General features: G+C 47.6%; 1 protein-coding gene across 1 annotated transcript in view; it reads right to left on the bottom strand.

The window, feature by feature from the left end:
• SNTG2 (syntrophin gamma 2) overlaps positions 1 to 17,044 on the bottom strand; it is a 192,357-nt gene that overhangs the window by 47,934 nt on the left and 127,379 nt on the right. Inside the window, exon 14 of the mRNA XM_012810587.1 lies at positions 13,293 to 13,499. Within this exon, the coding sequence (XP_012666041.1) occupies positions 13,293 to 13,499 (207 nt within the window). The remainder of the gene's footprint in view (positions 1 to 13,292; positions 13,500 to 17,044) is intronic.

Genomic DNA, 17,044 nt, shown 5'->3' with positions numbered 1-17,044 from the left:
GCCGAGTGCAGGACGTGCACGGGTGGCCGAGTGCAGACGTGCACAGGTGGCCGAGCGCAGGCGTGCACGGGTGGCCGAGTGGGGATGTGCACAGGTGGCCAAGTGCGGGTGTGCACGGGTGGCCGAGTGCAGGCGTGCACGGGTGGCCGAGTGGGGATGTGCATGGTTGGCCGAGTGCGGACGTGCACGGGTGGCTGAGTGCGGGTGTGCACAGGTGGCTGAGTGCAGGTGTGCACACACATGTGCAGGGGGTGCTCATCCAGGTGCACATGTCTGGGGGTGTGTGTGCACAAGTGTGAACACCAAGTGCACATGTGTGGTGAGTGCCTATGAATGTCGATTCAGGGCTAGCACTGCCTTTAGCTTCTCAAGGTGGACCATTTACAAACCTCAAAGCAGCTCTGGGGGATTAATTGCTGCCCCGTTCCATACAGTAGAAAACCAAGGCAAAGACAGTTTAATAGCGTGCCCGTATTCTCACCCCTGCGCTGTTCCACGTCCAGCAACGTGCCCTGCAGGACGGGCATGGAGCACCAAGTCCTTGGTCTCCCCCCAAGTTAGCAACATCAAGAACCTTCTCTTCCACCAAGGCAACCACAGAAACCATGAACGGAAGGCGGCACCTCTTTTGAGGTGGAGACGGCAGTTGAGCCCTCATCACCACCTGGGACATCTTGGCTGGGGCCTGAGGCTGAGGCTGCACCCCATGACCTTGTGCAAAGGGGGTCGTTCTACCTGCTCACTGGAGGGATGGTGGTATGTGTGGCTTCCTCACTTAGCTCCACTGTCACAAGTATTTCATTGCTTAAATCTGCCACGCAGCTGCTTCACGGAGTCGCTCGTGCCCATCTCCACTCTGTGTGTGCCCAGCGACCCCGGAGCAGCTGTGGGTCTGGATTCCATGTTCAGAGCCTCCAATTTCCCCATACACAGGACACCTGGTGGCCTCCTTTACCCCTCACAGCAGCAGAGGGGTGAGGAGCTGAGAGGAAGAAGCCCTGGGCCAGCTCTGCCTCGGTCTCCACCTGTTTTGTCCAAAGCAGGAACAGAGCTGCAGCCTGCTCCTCACTCTGACCAGTGCTGCTGGAATTCCAAGAAGGTAAATTGTTAAGAAAAGGTCTCTCAACATTCCGGTCTTTCCACAGGTGTTCAGATGGGAGGGCAGAGGGTCTTCCAGTACTCAAGCTCAGAGTTGCTCAGATGTGCTCCGTCCCACACATGTGTGCTTCCGTGACCTTCACCTGTGAGCCCAGCCCCATGCACTCCAGGCTCAGGAAAGCCGTGTGCCCTGGGGGGTGCAGCCTCCTGCGGCTCATAAGGGCCCCACCCTGGGAACATGCATAGAACTCAACGATTCCTTTGGGGTCTAATTCATGGAAACAGCAGTTAACAGGTGATTTTTTGACAAGGTCTCTTCAGAGTAAGCGTGTGGCTTCCTAGAAGCCAACAATCAGGCAGTGTGCAGCAATTGTTGCCTTGCACAACTGTCAAATGCAGCTGGGTATTCCAGTCTCAACACAGACGTCTGCTTTACGAGATGCAGTGTGGGTACAGTGCTTGGAATCACTCAATTTGTCAACATTAGCTTTAGTTTTCTACTTGTTCTGCGAAAACTTCTTTTTAAGTGAAATTTTAAAAGGTAAAGCCCAGCTTAGTCCTGCTTTATTCAGGCAATGCATGGTGTGGCATTCTTCTTGACAGCTCCACACACAAATTTTGAAAACAATTGGTTTATTGGGTGGTTGGCTCTTCTGCTTGAGTTCTCTGTAGATTCTGGTTATCAGTCCTTTGTCAGATTCCCAGCAAGCAAATCTTCTCCCATTCTCAGGGGCACCTCTGTGTTTTGTTGGCTGTGTCCTTCGCTGTGCAGAAACATTTTAACTTGATCAGGTCCCATTTATTTATTTTTGTTTTGCTGTAATTGCCAGTGAGGTCTTCTTCATAAATTCTTTCCCTAGGCTGATAAGATGAGGACTTTTATAGTTTTGTGTCTTAAATGTTTGATACACCATGAGTTAATTTTTTTAAGTGGTTAAATTGAAACAAGTAGATTAACAACTGCATACTCACATTAGAAAAAACTCAAACTCAAGTGGGGTGGGGGTGGGGTTGAGTAAGTTCCCATCCAACAGGTGCATTGCACAGGTGCAGGGCTCAGGTGCATTGCACAGGTGCAGGGCTCAGGTGCATTGCACGGGTGCAGGGCTCAGGTGCAGGGCTCTGGTGCATTGCATAGGTACAGGGCTCAGGTGCATTGCACAGGTGCAGGGCTCACTGTGTACACAACTACACCTCTGACTTTAACCTTACAAAAGTAAACTTTGTGACCTAGTCATATGTGCTCTCCTATTCATCTGAAATAGTAATAATAATAATAAACTTGGTTTAGAGTCTACACCAAAGAGAAACAAATAGTGAGAAATGTATTCTATCTTTAGAATACATTGTTGTTTCGAAGATTTTGGGGGTGCCTGCTGTGCAATGTATGTTTGAGACTCTGAGGTTGCGGTGCAAAGCACAGTAGGATCCCCTGCCACAAACCATGCGTTTCTCAGACAGGCTCAGGCTCCATGGACTGTGGTCTTCCCCTCAGGCCCCCTCGGCAACAGGAGGGTTAACGTGGGAGAGAGGAGACTTTAAAATGGAACAATTAATAAGAGCTAATTTGGCTGTGTCCTCCCAAGATGGGAATGCTAATTGGAGGATTGGATTATGCCCTGAAATGATTTAAGGAGCAGAAATAGAAACATTACCACCAGCGCTCTCAGTTCCAATCTAATTAAATTAAGCAATAATGGCTTTTAGAGAAATAAATGGCCAGCCACAACCCAATCCATACAGCAGTGTATTTCTGGGAAATATTCAGACAGGCCCATTTGTACCAAGAGCACCCTAAACATCATCCTTCACAACCACACTTTGTCGCCAGTTCACTGGGAGACTCAGCTCTACCGTGGAAGAAACTCAATTCAGAGATTTAAAACAAAATTTCCACCCAGAGTCCGGCATCCAGTGCCCAGCACTCTTTCTCACCAATAGCCTGTTCTATCCTTACCTGGCTATTGACCTCTATAATTCCCAGGGAGCTGCCCTGCCTGGGTGTCCCTTCAGTGCCCTGAACATCCACCCTGAGGTCAGCCCCAGTGTACTTGCCATCTGGGGCACACGAGCCTCCCAGGAAGGTCACCAGTGACAGGTCACAGAAAACCACCACCGACAGGAAGAGGCTGTGACACACACAGCCCACACACAGGGAGGAGTCCAGTGGTCCAGGCACAGTGTGCTGTACAGAAAGCCCCAGTGACAGGCAGTGTGCCACGGACAGTATGTCCCCAGAAGAGCTTGGGAGGCCTTGGTGACAGGAGGGACCTGGAGCAGATAGGGATGCTGGTGGGAACACAGTGCCTTATGCTGTGACAATGGTGTCTATGCCGCTGACAAATTAATCTTCCATTGAGGAATGGACAAGAGATGCATGTGGCCTTGGAAAGGCTCTGTGAAGCCATGGAGAACTGACACAGACCACCTGTCCAAGGAGCCCAGCCTGCCCTGTTGTCCCAACACAGAGAAACAGGAGGAACCCAGGCCCAGAGGTCCCCCAGAGGAGTGCAGGTGAAAGGCCAAGGAGCAGCTGGCAATACCAGTTAAGGATGACTTTGGAGCTGAGACCACGAGCCTGGCCCAGCGTGTGGCTGGAAGGTCTAGGATTTAGGTAGCAATGGTGAGGAGGCCACAGACCCACCGGTCCTCCTCCTGGGGAGCAGCTGGGGGCATCCTGCCTGCTGGGGTGAGGAATGCCCTGAGCCCCAGGGGACACTGCAGCCTGGCTTTGTGAGCCCTGGGGACAAGTTGAAATCTAGAGACTTGGAGTCCTTTTAGTTTGGCACCAACATACTGGGCCACTGCATCTTTTCATATGTATTTTGTGTCTCTTGATTATACTTTAAACTTGACTTAGAAAGGTTAAGTTCTAAGAAAATTTAGAATATGAAGGTCTGACAATTCAGCTGGAAAACTCATGCTAGAAAAAGTGTTTCCTATGTCATTGCTGGTTGTCACTACAGCCACCTTGGAAGTCTTCCTGGGAAGCTGAGCACCTGTGGCAGCCCTAGTCAGCCCTTCAACTCCCCCAGGAAGCTGAGCACCTGTGCCAGCACCTAGTCAGCCCTTCAACTCCCCCGGGAAGCTGAGCACCTGTGCCAGCACCTAGTCAGCCCTTCAACTCCCCCGGGAAGCTGAGCACCAGGGCCAGCACCAGTCAGCCCTTCAACTCCCCCGGGAAGCTGAGCACCTTGTGCCAGCCCTAGTCAGCCCTTCAACTCCCCCGGGAAGCTGAGCACCTGTGCCAGCCCTAGTCAGCCCTTCAACTCCCCCGGGAAGCTGAGCACCTGTGCCAGCACCTAGTCAGCCCTTCAACTCCCCTGGGAAGCTGAGCACCTGTGCCAGCACCTAGTCAGCTCTTCCACACAATTTTGGAATTCCTGGAATGGTCATCAGAGCTGTCATTATATTACCCTTGTTGTACTGAATGTCATCAAAGTGTCTTCCATTCAATATTTCCTTTAACTTTGGGAGTCACTGGGCTCCAGATCAGGTGAGTAGGGAGACTGCTCTAATACAGTTATTTGTTTACTGGCTAGAACTCCCTCCCACAGTGCTGTGTAAGCTGGTGCATTGTCGTGATGCAAGAACCACGCCTTTCTCATGCCAAGATGTTCGTCAAGATTTTCCTGTTTCTCTGTGTTACTTGGTTTGTCATACTTCTCACAGTCAGCTAATGATTCTGATGCACAACTTGAAAGATTTTTTGCAATGTTTTCATTAGTTCTGCTCGTTACTGCTTGCCCTGACCTCTCTTCATCAGTGATACTTTCTTTCCCCTCAGAAAAACATTTGATCCATTTATACACTGCTGTTTTCTTCATGGCATTATCCCCATAAACTTGGACTAACATGGCCTGATTTCACATCCACTCTTGCCAAGTTTAACAAGAAATCTAGTGTTTATTGCTCTGATTCAGGTTTTGACATTCTCAGTACAGCACACAAAAATCACACAACAATAATGAATGCCTCTCAACAAGACACTGCCACATGTCAACACGAACACAGCTGTGGGACACAGATTCACTAAGGCTATGGAACCTCACTGAGCTGTTTGTGTAGTGCTGCCAACTAAGTGCATGGTGGCAAGTTCACAAACTTAATTGTCAGGTCTCCTAGACGTACCAGTGCTTTGTCTTAAAGTGTGTCTGATTGAGCAAAGGGAAGTCAGTTTCCTTTGTAACAAACAGGTGATACCACCAGGAAATGCTGGATGGAGTATCCCAGGGGACCTGAGTCCATGGGACACACAGGTGGAGAGACATGCACAGGGTGGAGAGTCGCCACAGGGATGCTGACTGGGTTTTGCAGATAGAGACTCTGGATTCTCTGTCTGGTGGCATCTTGGAGGGTTATAATTAACAATCACACCTACGGTGCATCTTACAAGGGTACATGTGAAATTTACTAGGTGTAGAATATAAATGTCTTAACACAATAACTAAGAAAATGCCGTGAAGGCTATGTTGACAAGTTTGATGAAAGCATTTCAAATTATATCTAAAACCAGCACATTGTACCCCATGATTGCATTAATGTACACAGCTATGATTTAATAATAATAATAGAAAAAAATTAACAAGCACTCAAAACAGAAGCCAGTTAGCCCAGCCTGGCGCCTGGCATTCTGAATATGCTGGGTCTATTTTTGACTTCAAAAGCAGAAGCACTTTCTTTGATCAATAGAGTTTCCAACTGAAAGAGTTTAGGTAGGTTTATGAATAATAAATGAAAAATAAATTCCAAAAGAGGATGTTGACTCCATCTGAAGGGATCACATGGTGATGATACACACAGGAAGGTGTATTGCAGGGGTCCTCAAACTTTTTAAACAGGGGGCCAGTTCACTGTCCCTCAGACCATTGGAGGGCCAGACTGCGGGTCCCAGGATGATTCGGCTGCTAAGCAGGACAGGCAGCGGGCAGCAAAAACACCAGGTGGGCCGGATAAATGTCCTTGGTAGGCTGCATGTGGCCCGCGGGCCGTAGTTTGAGGACGCCTGGTGTATTGTTACAGGAGAATCAAATGAAAATGGTTCCATTTGGGTATTTCTCAGACGCACAGGTGAACCACGTCTTTACTGGTTTAGGTTCCTGCGAGACGGACTCACACACTCATTTCTGGTGTTTGGAGAAGGGACCCCGGAAGAATCTTTATGTTGTCACATCAAGTCCAAGGCACGCGCGGAAGCTGTGTCCACACTGCTGATGTGTGTTAGTTACTCCTAGGGAGCTAGGAGCAGGCCGCAGGCTGGACGCTCACAGGTGAACCGAGTTTCAGTGTTGAGGACTGTTTCCTCAACCTTAGCAGTGGAAGCAAAGCTGCAGGCCCCTCATAGGCTTGAGGCAGAACAAGGAGGGCCAGCAGCAGGCCACATCTCACGGGCTTGTAGTGTGGACGTCCCCTGGGTCTGGGGACTGAGCCCCCGTGTCCAGCCCCCTTTATGGGGTGCAGTTTGCTCTGTGGTGTGTGCAGAGACCTGATGTTACTGGGAACCTGTCCTTCTCCTTATAGGAGCCTGGGCTCACTGGAACAGGGGCCACCTCCACTGGGATCTGGGGTGTGTCCTGGTGTCATGGACTTTTCCTGTAGCATCCACCAAGATGGTCTGCAGGTGCACACACCACATGCGCACACCACACACATACCACATATACACCATATACACACACATCACATACGCACACCACATATACATCATACACACCACACACGCACAGCAACACACATCACATACACATACCACACACTTACCACACACACACATCACACATGCACACCAACACACATCACATATACACACCACACACACACTCCCAAATGTGCATTCACAAAAATATACACACATCACATATAGGCAGCACACACATGCACCCCCTACAAACACACATTGTATACACACAGCATACAGACACACACACTCACATACACACAGCGTGCATGCATGCACACACACACACACACACTACATGCCAGGGTGCAGTGTGCAGTCAGCCGTGACTCCTAACACGCCTTTCTACCCTGGCCTTGCATGACCACATCCAGGTGCAGTCCTTGAACACAGAAAGGACAGTTAGCGCTATCTCTGCCTCAGAGGAAAGCACCAGGGTTCAGAGACACCCACACACTTCCCATGTTCAGGCTGGACACTGGACCCTGGCTCCAGCCTCTCAGACTCCACCCTGCAGTGTGTGTTCTGCCCAGCACAGAAATGGACTCCAGACCAGGATCTGGCATTGACCAATGCTGCCCTTAGGATTATTATTTAGAATAAACAGAGAGTGTGTTCCACTCAAATGCACACTCTCATAATCTTTTACAAGTTTGGTTTTACTTACAAAATCAAGGCAAATGGCTAAACAAGCAATTAAAGAACACAACTAATTTTTGGACACAGCACAGCTGATCTGAACACTGACCTGCTTGTCCTCAGCAGTTCTCTGAGTCCCCAGGACTGCCTGTTCCAGCATCACAGCCACAGTGACCCCCTGAGGACAGGGTGGGACCATACACTTATCCTGAGTTCTCTGCGCCCAGAGAAGGGCAGCAGGGGCCCAGCACACGTGGCTTCAGGGCAGACCCCACAGCTCTGAGCTGGCTGTCATGGGCCGCGACCATCCTGCCTTCAGGGAACCTCACAGTGTCCCTGGAGCTGCCTTCCCAGTCACAAGGAGCAAGAGAGCAAATGCAGTCTCTGGCCAAGTGCAGGTCCCTGATGAAGGCTTCTGATGCTTCACTGCCTCCTCTCATCCCTGCTGAGTGTCTGTGTCCTCTGTGGACTGCCCACCTCAGCCCCAGGGCGCGAGGAAGGCAGGTGGGTGTGTGGGTCCCCTGTCCCTAGGCCCTCCTTCCCTCTGGATTAACTTCCTCAGGGGACTTCCTGCCAACCTTTACCACAAGCCATACATAGGAGCTTCTAGAACAGGTGCAGGCCGGTGGCTGTCACTGGCAGCTGCTGAGGCCCCGTGGGGCAGCACTCCTCTGTCTGGCTCCTCCGTGCCCTCCCCCTGCCCTTCCCATTTCAGCGTGTACTGTCCCTCCTGGAAGCCTTACACTGTGCATGTCCTTCCTTGGGGGGGGGGGGCTATGACTCATGAGGGAAGCTCTGGGCTGGAGGCACCCCAGGGTAGGTGAGGCAGGACATGACAGGTGCACCAGGGGGCACAGGGGGTCACTGTCAGAGGGCCAAGGGGATGTGTCTTGGAGCGCCAGGGTTGGGCTGGGGGACAGAGCACGCCAAAGATGGGCAGCAGCTCCTTCCAAAAACCACAGCCATGTAGTGGGGGTGCAGAGTGTCTGGGAGTGGGAGGCTATATCACCTTAGGAAGGGTGGGGAGGTCGCATGCGGGGAGAGCTAGAGAAAGTGAGGCTCCTACACACTCTACTCGGGGACCCAGGTTGAGGGAAGGGGCAGGGACCAGAATTTGCTTGGCAAGTCTGTGAATGGTGAAACCCTGAATAAAGCTTGAGCAAACTGCTCCCGAGAGCAACGTCTAGAGTATTTGCAGCTGGAATGAGTTCTGTGACGTAGAGTGATTATCTAGGTAGGCCCATGTGTCCCACCAGAATCCAAAGTCAATCAGTATTTTAACAAAGTAATTTCCTTACGGTCTTCCTAATTTTCCTTCTACACAAACTTGTAAGGAAAAGTCATTAATAAATTGCTCGTGGTGGCTCCCTGCTTCTGGAAGCTCCACCAGGTGATCCACCAGCTCTTCACGCTCACACACCCAGACGCTTCTGCAGATATGGGCCAGCTGGAGCCAGGTGGGAAGAGCTCTGTGTCGTGACCTGGCCCCATCAGCACAGTGACAGCCTCTGACACAGTACCCAACACCTATGAATGTGTATCCTTCCGCGGCAAAAGGACGTTTCACTTGTGATTAAATTAAAAAACTTGGATTATCCTGTAACATTCCAATCAAATGACACAAGTCCTTAATAGTGGAGAATGTCTCCCACAGGGGCCAGAGAGAGAAGTGTGAGGGGAGATGAGGGGCCCTTGCTGCCTGGGAAGGCAGAGGAAGGGCCTGGCAGGTGGGGCGGCTGTCCCTGGGCATTGGTGGAAAACCCCGGGAACAGAGTCTCCCAAAGTCCCCTGAAAGGAGCTGCTGTACTGGCCACTGCACTAGCTCTGCAGGATTGTAGGGGAGACAACAGCTTTGTCCTCTGCTCTCAGAGCGAGTGATGTTTACCGTGGCAGCCACAGAGAACTGACACAGATGTGGAGGTGTTTGCTCCTCTGCCTGGCACCTCTGCCATTTAATTTTCTTGTGATTTTCAGCAAATTCACTCTCTTCTTTTGCTCTCGAAAGTTAGCTGAAAATATACTATTTTCTTAACCTCGTCCTTGGAAAAATTGCTTTCTCCTTTTTCCCTTCATACCTACCTTTTCCAAATAGTTCCACAGGAGCTATTTATGTTGGATAAATGTAACTACAATTCAAGTTATAGCTCCTGTGTGAAAACCCGCCAGGAGTGGGAGCCCCAGATAAGACGTCCCCGAGTCACCAGCCTCCCTGGCGGGTGCTGACTTCACCCTGCATCTCCACGTCAGGACCTGTTGGCTTTTATCACACTCACAAGCAGGACCAATAAAACTGCTCCAGGTGGCTGTCACCCCTCTGTTCCCAGGGACCTAACCAGGAGGTCGTGTGCAGCTGTGGGCTGCAGATGTGAACATTCAAACTCGTGACCATCGGCCTTCAAAAGGTTCACATCATGCTGTCATATACTTGTTAGAAACAAAATTTAGACCTTTAACAAAGTTTGTGATGAATGCATTGAATAACTTTAACATGGAGTCATTCATGAAGTTATTGAAAGTCTTACTTTAGGGAGTGTTTTAACCAAATGAACAACAACTTACAGGAAAAGCTCGATTTTAACATGAATTTAGATGAGGCTCCATGGCAGTGAGAAGCCCCCAGTCTGTCCTCTCAGGGATCCGGAAATACTCAGCGGGATAAGATGGGTCCCTACCGAGGACAAGCCATCCTAAGCCATTTGTGCAATTAGTCTGTCTTTAAGGGAAACCAAACATTTGAATCAGCACAAGCCACACAATTAGATTGATGGCTTTAACCTAAAATAGCTCCACTGCCAAACCACATCTGAAAAGAACCAGGTAAATTAGAATTGCAATAAGGTTCCTGTACAGAATAAAAATCATCTAACACTTAATTGTGTAATTGAACTGGAGCTTCTGGTAAAAAACTAATAATTACCTCTTAATGACCCCATAAATCTGTTCTAACCTAAGCGCTGTTTAATGTTTCACTTGGCTTCCTCTTACATTTTCTTGGTTTATTTCTTTTGTTCAGGAGAAACAATAAGACATACTTATATTTTTTATTGTATGCCAGATTCCACACAGTAACACAAAACCTCTCATTAACACTAGTGAGAGATTTTTTTAGAAATAACTCAAGGCTGAGATTTCTTAAAAATTTATCTAGAAAATTAATTTAAGTATTTAAGGAAATTATGTTTTGCATATTTCCATGAGAACTGCCTCATAAATGTCAATTAATTAAATTTCATAATGTCATTCAAAGAGATAACATAGTAATCCTGTTAGAAATAAATACGCCAATAATTAGGCAGGTTAAGTAACTTATTCAAGGTTATTGTCCCAGCTCCTTAGAACTGAAAAGGCAAAAAGGCAGCCAGTGTCCAGCTCTCTGTCTTCTCTCTCTTGGACACACATGTATCTAGTTATGCTGTACTGAAAATATTTCGTCTCATAACTTTGTTATCTGTGATGCCCACACAACAGCAGCTCTGGGGCCAGGACGGTGAGGAGGGTCCTTCTGGACTCAGGGGCGGGGGGCAGCCACTGGCCACTGGCAGGCAACACCTGCCAGCCCAACTCCCCCTCTGAAAGCCTTTCAGAGCTTTTCAGGCAGAAAAGCCCCATGGAGTGAGCTGGAGGAAACTTCTCTGGTCACACAAAATAGCACAAACCACACCAAGAAACCAGATATAAACAAAAGAGCAATCAAAGCAACCCACACATTAAACTTTAATTCCCTCCCTTATCTGCTGAAAATATGTTCCAAGCCCCCCAGTGGGTGCCTGAACCTGAGGATGGTGTCGGATCCTACACACACCCATAATGAAGTGTAACTTATAAACCAGGCACAGTAAGAGACTAAAAACAACGCCTTATAGAAAACAGAGCAGCTGAGACAGGTGCCACCAGGTCCACTCTTGTGCTTTGGGGCCATGACTAAGTACAGTGAGGGTCATTGGAACACAGGGATGCAATGCCACAATTGTCGACTGATCATGAGATGGCTGCAAAGTGAGTGGCTAGTGGGTGGCACAGACAGTGTGGACACTCTGGCAACCTGTGTCCTGGCAGGATAGAGCAGGATGGAGCAGGATGAGGCAGGATGGGGCAGGACAGGGCAAGACAGAGCACGACAGGAAAGGATGGGGCAGGATGGGGCAGGGTGGGGCAGGACAGAGCAGGCATGTTGCTGAGTGCCACCAGCCCACCCTCAGATCTTCCATGCTATCAAATGGCCCCTCAGTGTCCCGGTTCAGTTCTCTCTGCCAGGCGGGAATTATCCTTCTATCCTTCTTGTGCAAATAGCAGTGGTGCTTAAAGGGGGTGAACCGCTCCTCCAGGAGAGAGGCCCTGACTATTAAAGCTCCATCCTCCCATCCCAGCCCTTTTCTTAACAAGGACAGCGCTGAACCTGGTAAGGTCTGTGCAGGTGACGTCCTGTTCTCTCAGATGCCCCGAGAACTCGCAACCTGGCAGGATCCAGGCACTTGCTCTGCTGCAGCTGGGTACTGGGTGGAGCTGCCAGCATTCCCCCTCCCTCCACCACTAGAACGTTACAGAGTTATCCTAGTCAGGACATCTTCTCCTAGGTGTCTTCACCTTAAACCAGACTGAAAAGCCATCTGACCCTGGCACCCAGCCTGGGTGGCTGCAGGGAGGCTCTCTACTCTGCTAAAGGAGGGCTGCTGTTACTGTTACCGGGAGTGGAACAGAGGGTCCCCCTCTTCCCTAGTGCTCCGTCACTTGGCCTCCTAATGACGACTCTGGGTCCTGAGGATTCTGAGTGGCTCTGTGTCATTACACGTTTGATTATGTCCCATAATCATAGACATGGGAGATTCTACAGCTAGTAGCTTCACTTCTGACGGGTAATGTGTGATGGCTAAGTGGGTTGGATGTCTCGATAGAAAGGTTAATATAAGCAGCAGGAATCAAGCATACTTCCAATTTACGAAGCCCAATGCAAGGAGAAAACTGTAGCCCTGTGAGAAAGGGGAGGCGTGTTGAGGCAGTGTCCACGAGCCCTGGGTCAGCGCCGGCCACTGGGCATGATACACACGCCTGCTGCTGTTAGGCGCTCCCAGGAGCCCTACACATCCGGACAACACGGGTGAGAGATGAACAGCAACGATACGTTCACATTCAAATAACCCTTTTTAAAAGTGGCTGTCTGTAGTCCCTAAGTTCACATGCTAGGAGTCACGGATGCTTGTCAGGAGTGAGTGCAGACGCCAGTGTGGAGGGAACCTCCTCTGTGACCCGCTGCTTCATTTACTTCCTGACGTTCTTATTTCCAGCAGTGCGTTTCCCGTGTGAAGGGATCGTCCTGCTATTTACCATAATGAGGATCATAATACATTTTCCCCTCTCCACTCAGACAACATACATTCAAATTTGTGAGTAATTTATTTGCTGTTATCAAGAAGAGAAAAGCAATTCAGACACAAAAGCTATTTTGAACTATTAAGATCGAGAGGAAGGGCCATTAGTGCTTTAAATTTTGCAAACACCCAGCTAACTTCACCATATACATTCATTTGTGAGCTGGGTGTTTTGCCTCCCGTAATGCTGCCTCTAGCGAGTTTTGCCACCAGTCAGGAATTAGATCAGTGGTGTCTGCTGAGTCTCTCCCTGGAAAGCTGTCTAGCCCTTGTCCTCACATTAAATGCAAATATAGATGCACAATACTCTGCCTCACTTGCCCACACAAGAGCCTGTGTGATCCACCAAGCACAAAATTCATTTTGACATCATGACTCAGATAAAAAATCCTCACCTTTTGAACACTTGGTATTTTCCTGAAATAAGCTGTTATATGTAGGATACACTCTAATTACTGGGTTTCAGGCATTCCGAGGATGTCTGTGATGAGAAAGAGTGAGCTGCTGCTTACCCCAGTTCTTTGAACTTCCATGAAGGTTGCTTTTTGGAATGACTTCTCCCACATCACCAGCTCACTGCCGAGATCCACGTTGAAAAAGTGACTCTTCCCGTGGCCTGCTGTGATGCTGAAGCAATACGGCCTCTGGTCCTCAAAGTCAAGGTTGTGAAGCCCCAGATACAAGTTTGCTTGTAACCAGCAGTCATCTGTAAGCCAGAACTGAGAAACGGCATGGCTTAAAAACATGTCTGAGTCAGAAGGAAGGCCATGTCCAGACCAGGGACACCAACGCCCCCACAGCCCCCTTCAGGGGGCCCCTGGAACCTGGGGGTGGGGTGGGGTTAGCCCAGCAGTCTCCTGGCCACATCTTCAGGCAAACTCAGACACAGCTAGTGTGGACAAAGGGCCATAATATTTGTAAATGAATTATGTCCAACTCATGATCATGTGTCTTTCTTTTAAAATATTGCTGACCACACCCTTTTTAAAAAGTCTAACTTTAAAGACAAAGATAAAAGTCTTCAGACACTGATGCTCACGTTTAGTGTAACACTGACAGTGCTGACACAGCATTGCACCTGTCTGTCACTAAGCATCTCCCCCAGCTGGGGGGTTCCTACAGCACCATCAGGCTCTCCTCCCACCTTCCTATGCACATTTTCCTGAAATACGACTTTGTTCTCAGGCCCGTGCTGAAGGAGGGCAAGTAGCTAAGTCACTCCAGACTTGATTATGTCAACCCAAAGGTCTTCACAAAACAGAATGAATATGTGTGTGTGTGTGTATATATATATATATATATATATTTTTTTTTTTTTTTTTTTTTTTTTTTTTTTTTGCAGTTTTTGCAGTTTTTGGCCGGGGCTGGGTTTGAACCCGCCACCTCTGGCATATGGTGCTCTATTCCTTTGAGCCACAGGCGCTGCCCTGGAACCAGTATTTTAGAAATATTCTGAAAAGCAAAAGTTAAAACAAAGAAACAAACAATGACTGTAGTTCAGTTTCTGGTGAGTAATTTAACCAGGAGGTACAAATCAACTACAGCCTGCAAATCACAGGTGGACCTGGACTACCATGGCCCGCTGATGGCCACACCGGTGCAGAGATCTCCTGGCCTTCCTCCACTCCTCCTGTGATCATGAAAGCAGCAGCCTCCATTTCAGGGCCAGGTTGTCTCAAGGTCAGGCAGGGAAAAAATGGAGCTCTCAGCTGTCACCATTCCCAGGCCGACGGTGTGGAGGCCGAAACACAGGCACAGTCTGTCAGTGCCTGGCTGTGCCTCTCTCCCTCTCTCTGTCTCCGTCTGCCTCCCTCTCTCTCTCTGTCTCCGTCTGCCTCCCTCTCCCTCTCTCTCTGTCTCTGTCTCTGTCTCCCTACCTCTCTCTTTCTTTCTGTCTCAGTCTCTCGTTTCTCAGTCTCTGTCCCTTTGTCTCTTCTTTGTATATCTCTCTGTCTCTGTCCATCTTTAGTCCTGTCTGGCAGCAGAGAGGGGTAGGAGTCTGCTCACCTGCTAGGTCTCTGCAGGTGATTTTGTGCCTTGTGATTCACTTAAGCCACCAGACAAGCCAGACATAACCCATTCACAAATAAGTTCAAGGTTCATTTCTCCAATCCACAAGGACTCAGCAAGTGCCCAAATAGTTTTATTTAAGATATGTTGACATATGCTTTCTATGGACAGGCCTGAGGTACAAGCACAATTTCTGTGTCTAGGGTGGACTCCTGTGCACAGTTCCAGATAATCCAGGGGCCCTGCTGGCCTCAGACAAGGATTCTGCAGGTTGGTGCTGGTGTTCAGCCCAGAGAGCTGAACGTTTATCCCTGTGCCCCAGAGCTGAATGTTTATCCCTGTGCCCCATCCACACACCTGCTGCCTGTGATGTGTGTGTCCATACATGTGGTGGGTGCATGTGGCTGAGCCTAAATGCACCTTTTGTACAGAAACTACACCTTAATTTTAGAGCTCTCCAGATCCTTTACCTAATCAATAGATTGGATTACATGTCAGAAACCAAGAATAAAATATTGGCTTTACATCTAGAAATTATTTCCATAGTTACTGAACCTAAAAATCAAAAATCAATAACCAGAGAAGATCTCTGTGAAAGTGTTTATGTAGGCAGAGCATAACACATCCACTGAATTCACAGCCAACCCTGAGCTCCTACGTGGTTAGGGTAAGGTGACCAGACGTCCAGCTTTTGGCAGGACAGTCCTGATTTTTAATGATTTGTCCCACATGCCGTGGTATTTTTAAAAAGTCCCAATTTTGGGAAAGAATGCACGACAAGCTAGGGAACGGCAGGAGAATGGGAAGGGAATATACAGTTTTCAACTGCCATCTGGCTATTTCTCCAGGTTATGAGTTTTATATTATTTTTGTTAATTTTATAATGTTAAATTTAATAATAACAAATAATTGTTGAGAACTGATTATTGAGAACTGCTTATCAAAGTTCGCATTGTTGATCAGTTGTTAGAATTTGACCACCATTGTTTGGACTTATTGAACAATGGCATTTTTTGGCATTGGCAAGGATGAAACATTTTGTCACTGTCTCTCAGACAATACACATTGTACTACATGCTAGTGCTAGTTAAACAACTGATGTCAACAAATCAGCTATTCAGATAATTTAGGTAAGTAATTTATTTATTTCATAAATTTAGCAGACAGTACTCGTATTATTTATATTTTTATAGTGGCAGCAAAAAGTCTAGCGCCAGCCTTGAAAGTGACATGACTTACAAGGTATTATTATTTAAAAAATATATTGATAAGGAAAAGGTTAAATCTTGGGCATCAGCAAAAATCACAATAGAGAACAAATGGTTAGAAATATTTCATCATTTTGAAACAAACCATGTTCCACACAATAATGCACTAAAAATTGTGGGACACGCGCTGTCCTTACCAGGAACTAAGGCTGCGATTGAACGTGTTTTTCCTACGGTAAATAAAGTGTGGACATCAGAAAAATCACAATGAAGTGTAGAGACTTTGAAAGCCATTTTATGTGTGAAATATAATTTAACAAATTCTTGTGAAAAATTTCATGACCCTTTAAAGAATGACAGGAATCTAATAAAAAAAATCACTCAGATGAGAAATAAGCCAAAGAATAAAATAATACTATACATAATTTTTAAAATGTATTATATTTGTAAACTGTACTTATGTTGAAATTAAAAAATATATATTACAATACTATTTTTGCATTCTATGAAAACTTTTGTTACTCAATATAGACCAAAGATTTAACTAAGAACCCCTCCCCCTACTCCTGGTCAATGGTGTCCCACTTTACCAATGTTAAAATCTGGTCACCTTAGGTTAGAGATGTCCCTGCCCCGAGCTGGAAATACGAGTGTAACTTTTGATTCCCACACTCGTAACTAGTGACAGCCTGCTATTGACTGTAAGCCCCACTAATAACATAAACAGTCAATTAACACATATTTTGTATGTATTTTATATTGTATACTTATAGTAAAGTAAGCTAAAGATAAGAAATCATAAAGAGAAAATATATTTACAGTACTGCGCTGTATTTATAGATATTGTAAATTCAAGTCATCTGTTTACAAGATGAATGGTCCCTCTGAAATGGTGGCAAACACAGCTGGAGACCCCAAGCTACGGTGCTTCCCAGTCAACTCCGCTTCATTTGTGATGTCAGGACTTTGTTTCTGAGGAGCACTGTGAGCTTCCCAAGGGAGCACTTCAACTAGGGAGCATCTCCAGCATCACTAGAGGGAGCATC

The sequence above is a fragment of the Otolemur garnettii genome, unplaced genomic scaffold (genome assembly GCF_000181295.1).
Source record: "Otolemur garnettii isolate 467f Iridium unplaced genomic scaffold, OtoGar3 scaffold00139, whole genome shotgun sequence".
Lineage (NCBI taxonomy): Eukaryota > Metazoa > Chordata > Mammalia > Primates > Galagidae > Otolemur > Otolemur garnettii.
Note: the sequence above shows the minus strand (reverse complement) of the source record. Positions and strands in the feature narration are given on the sequence as shown.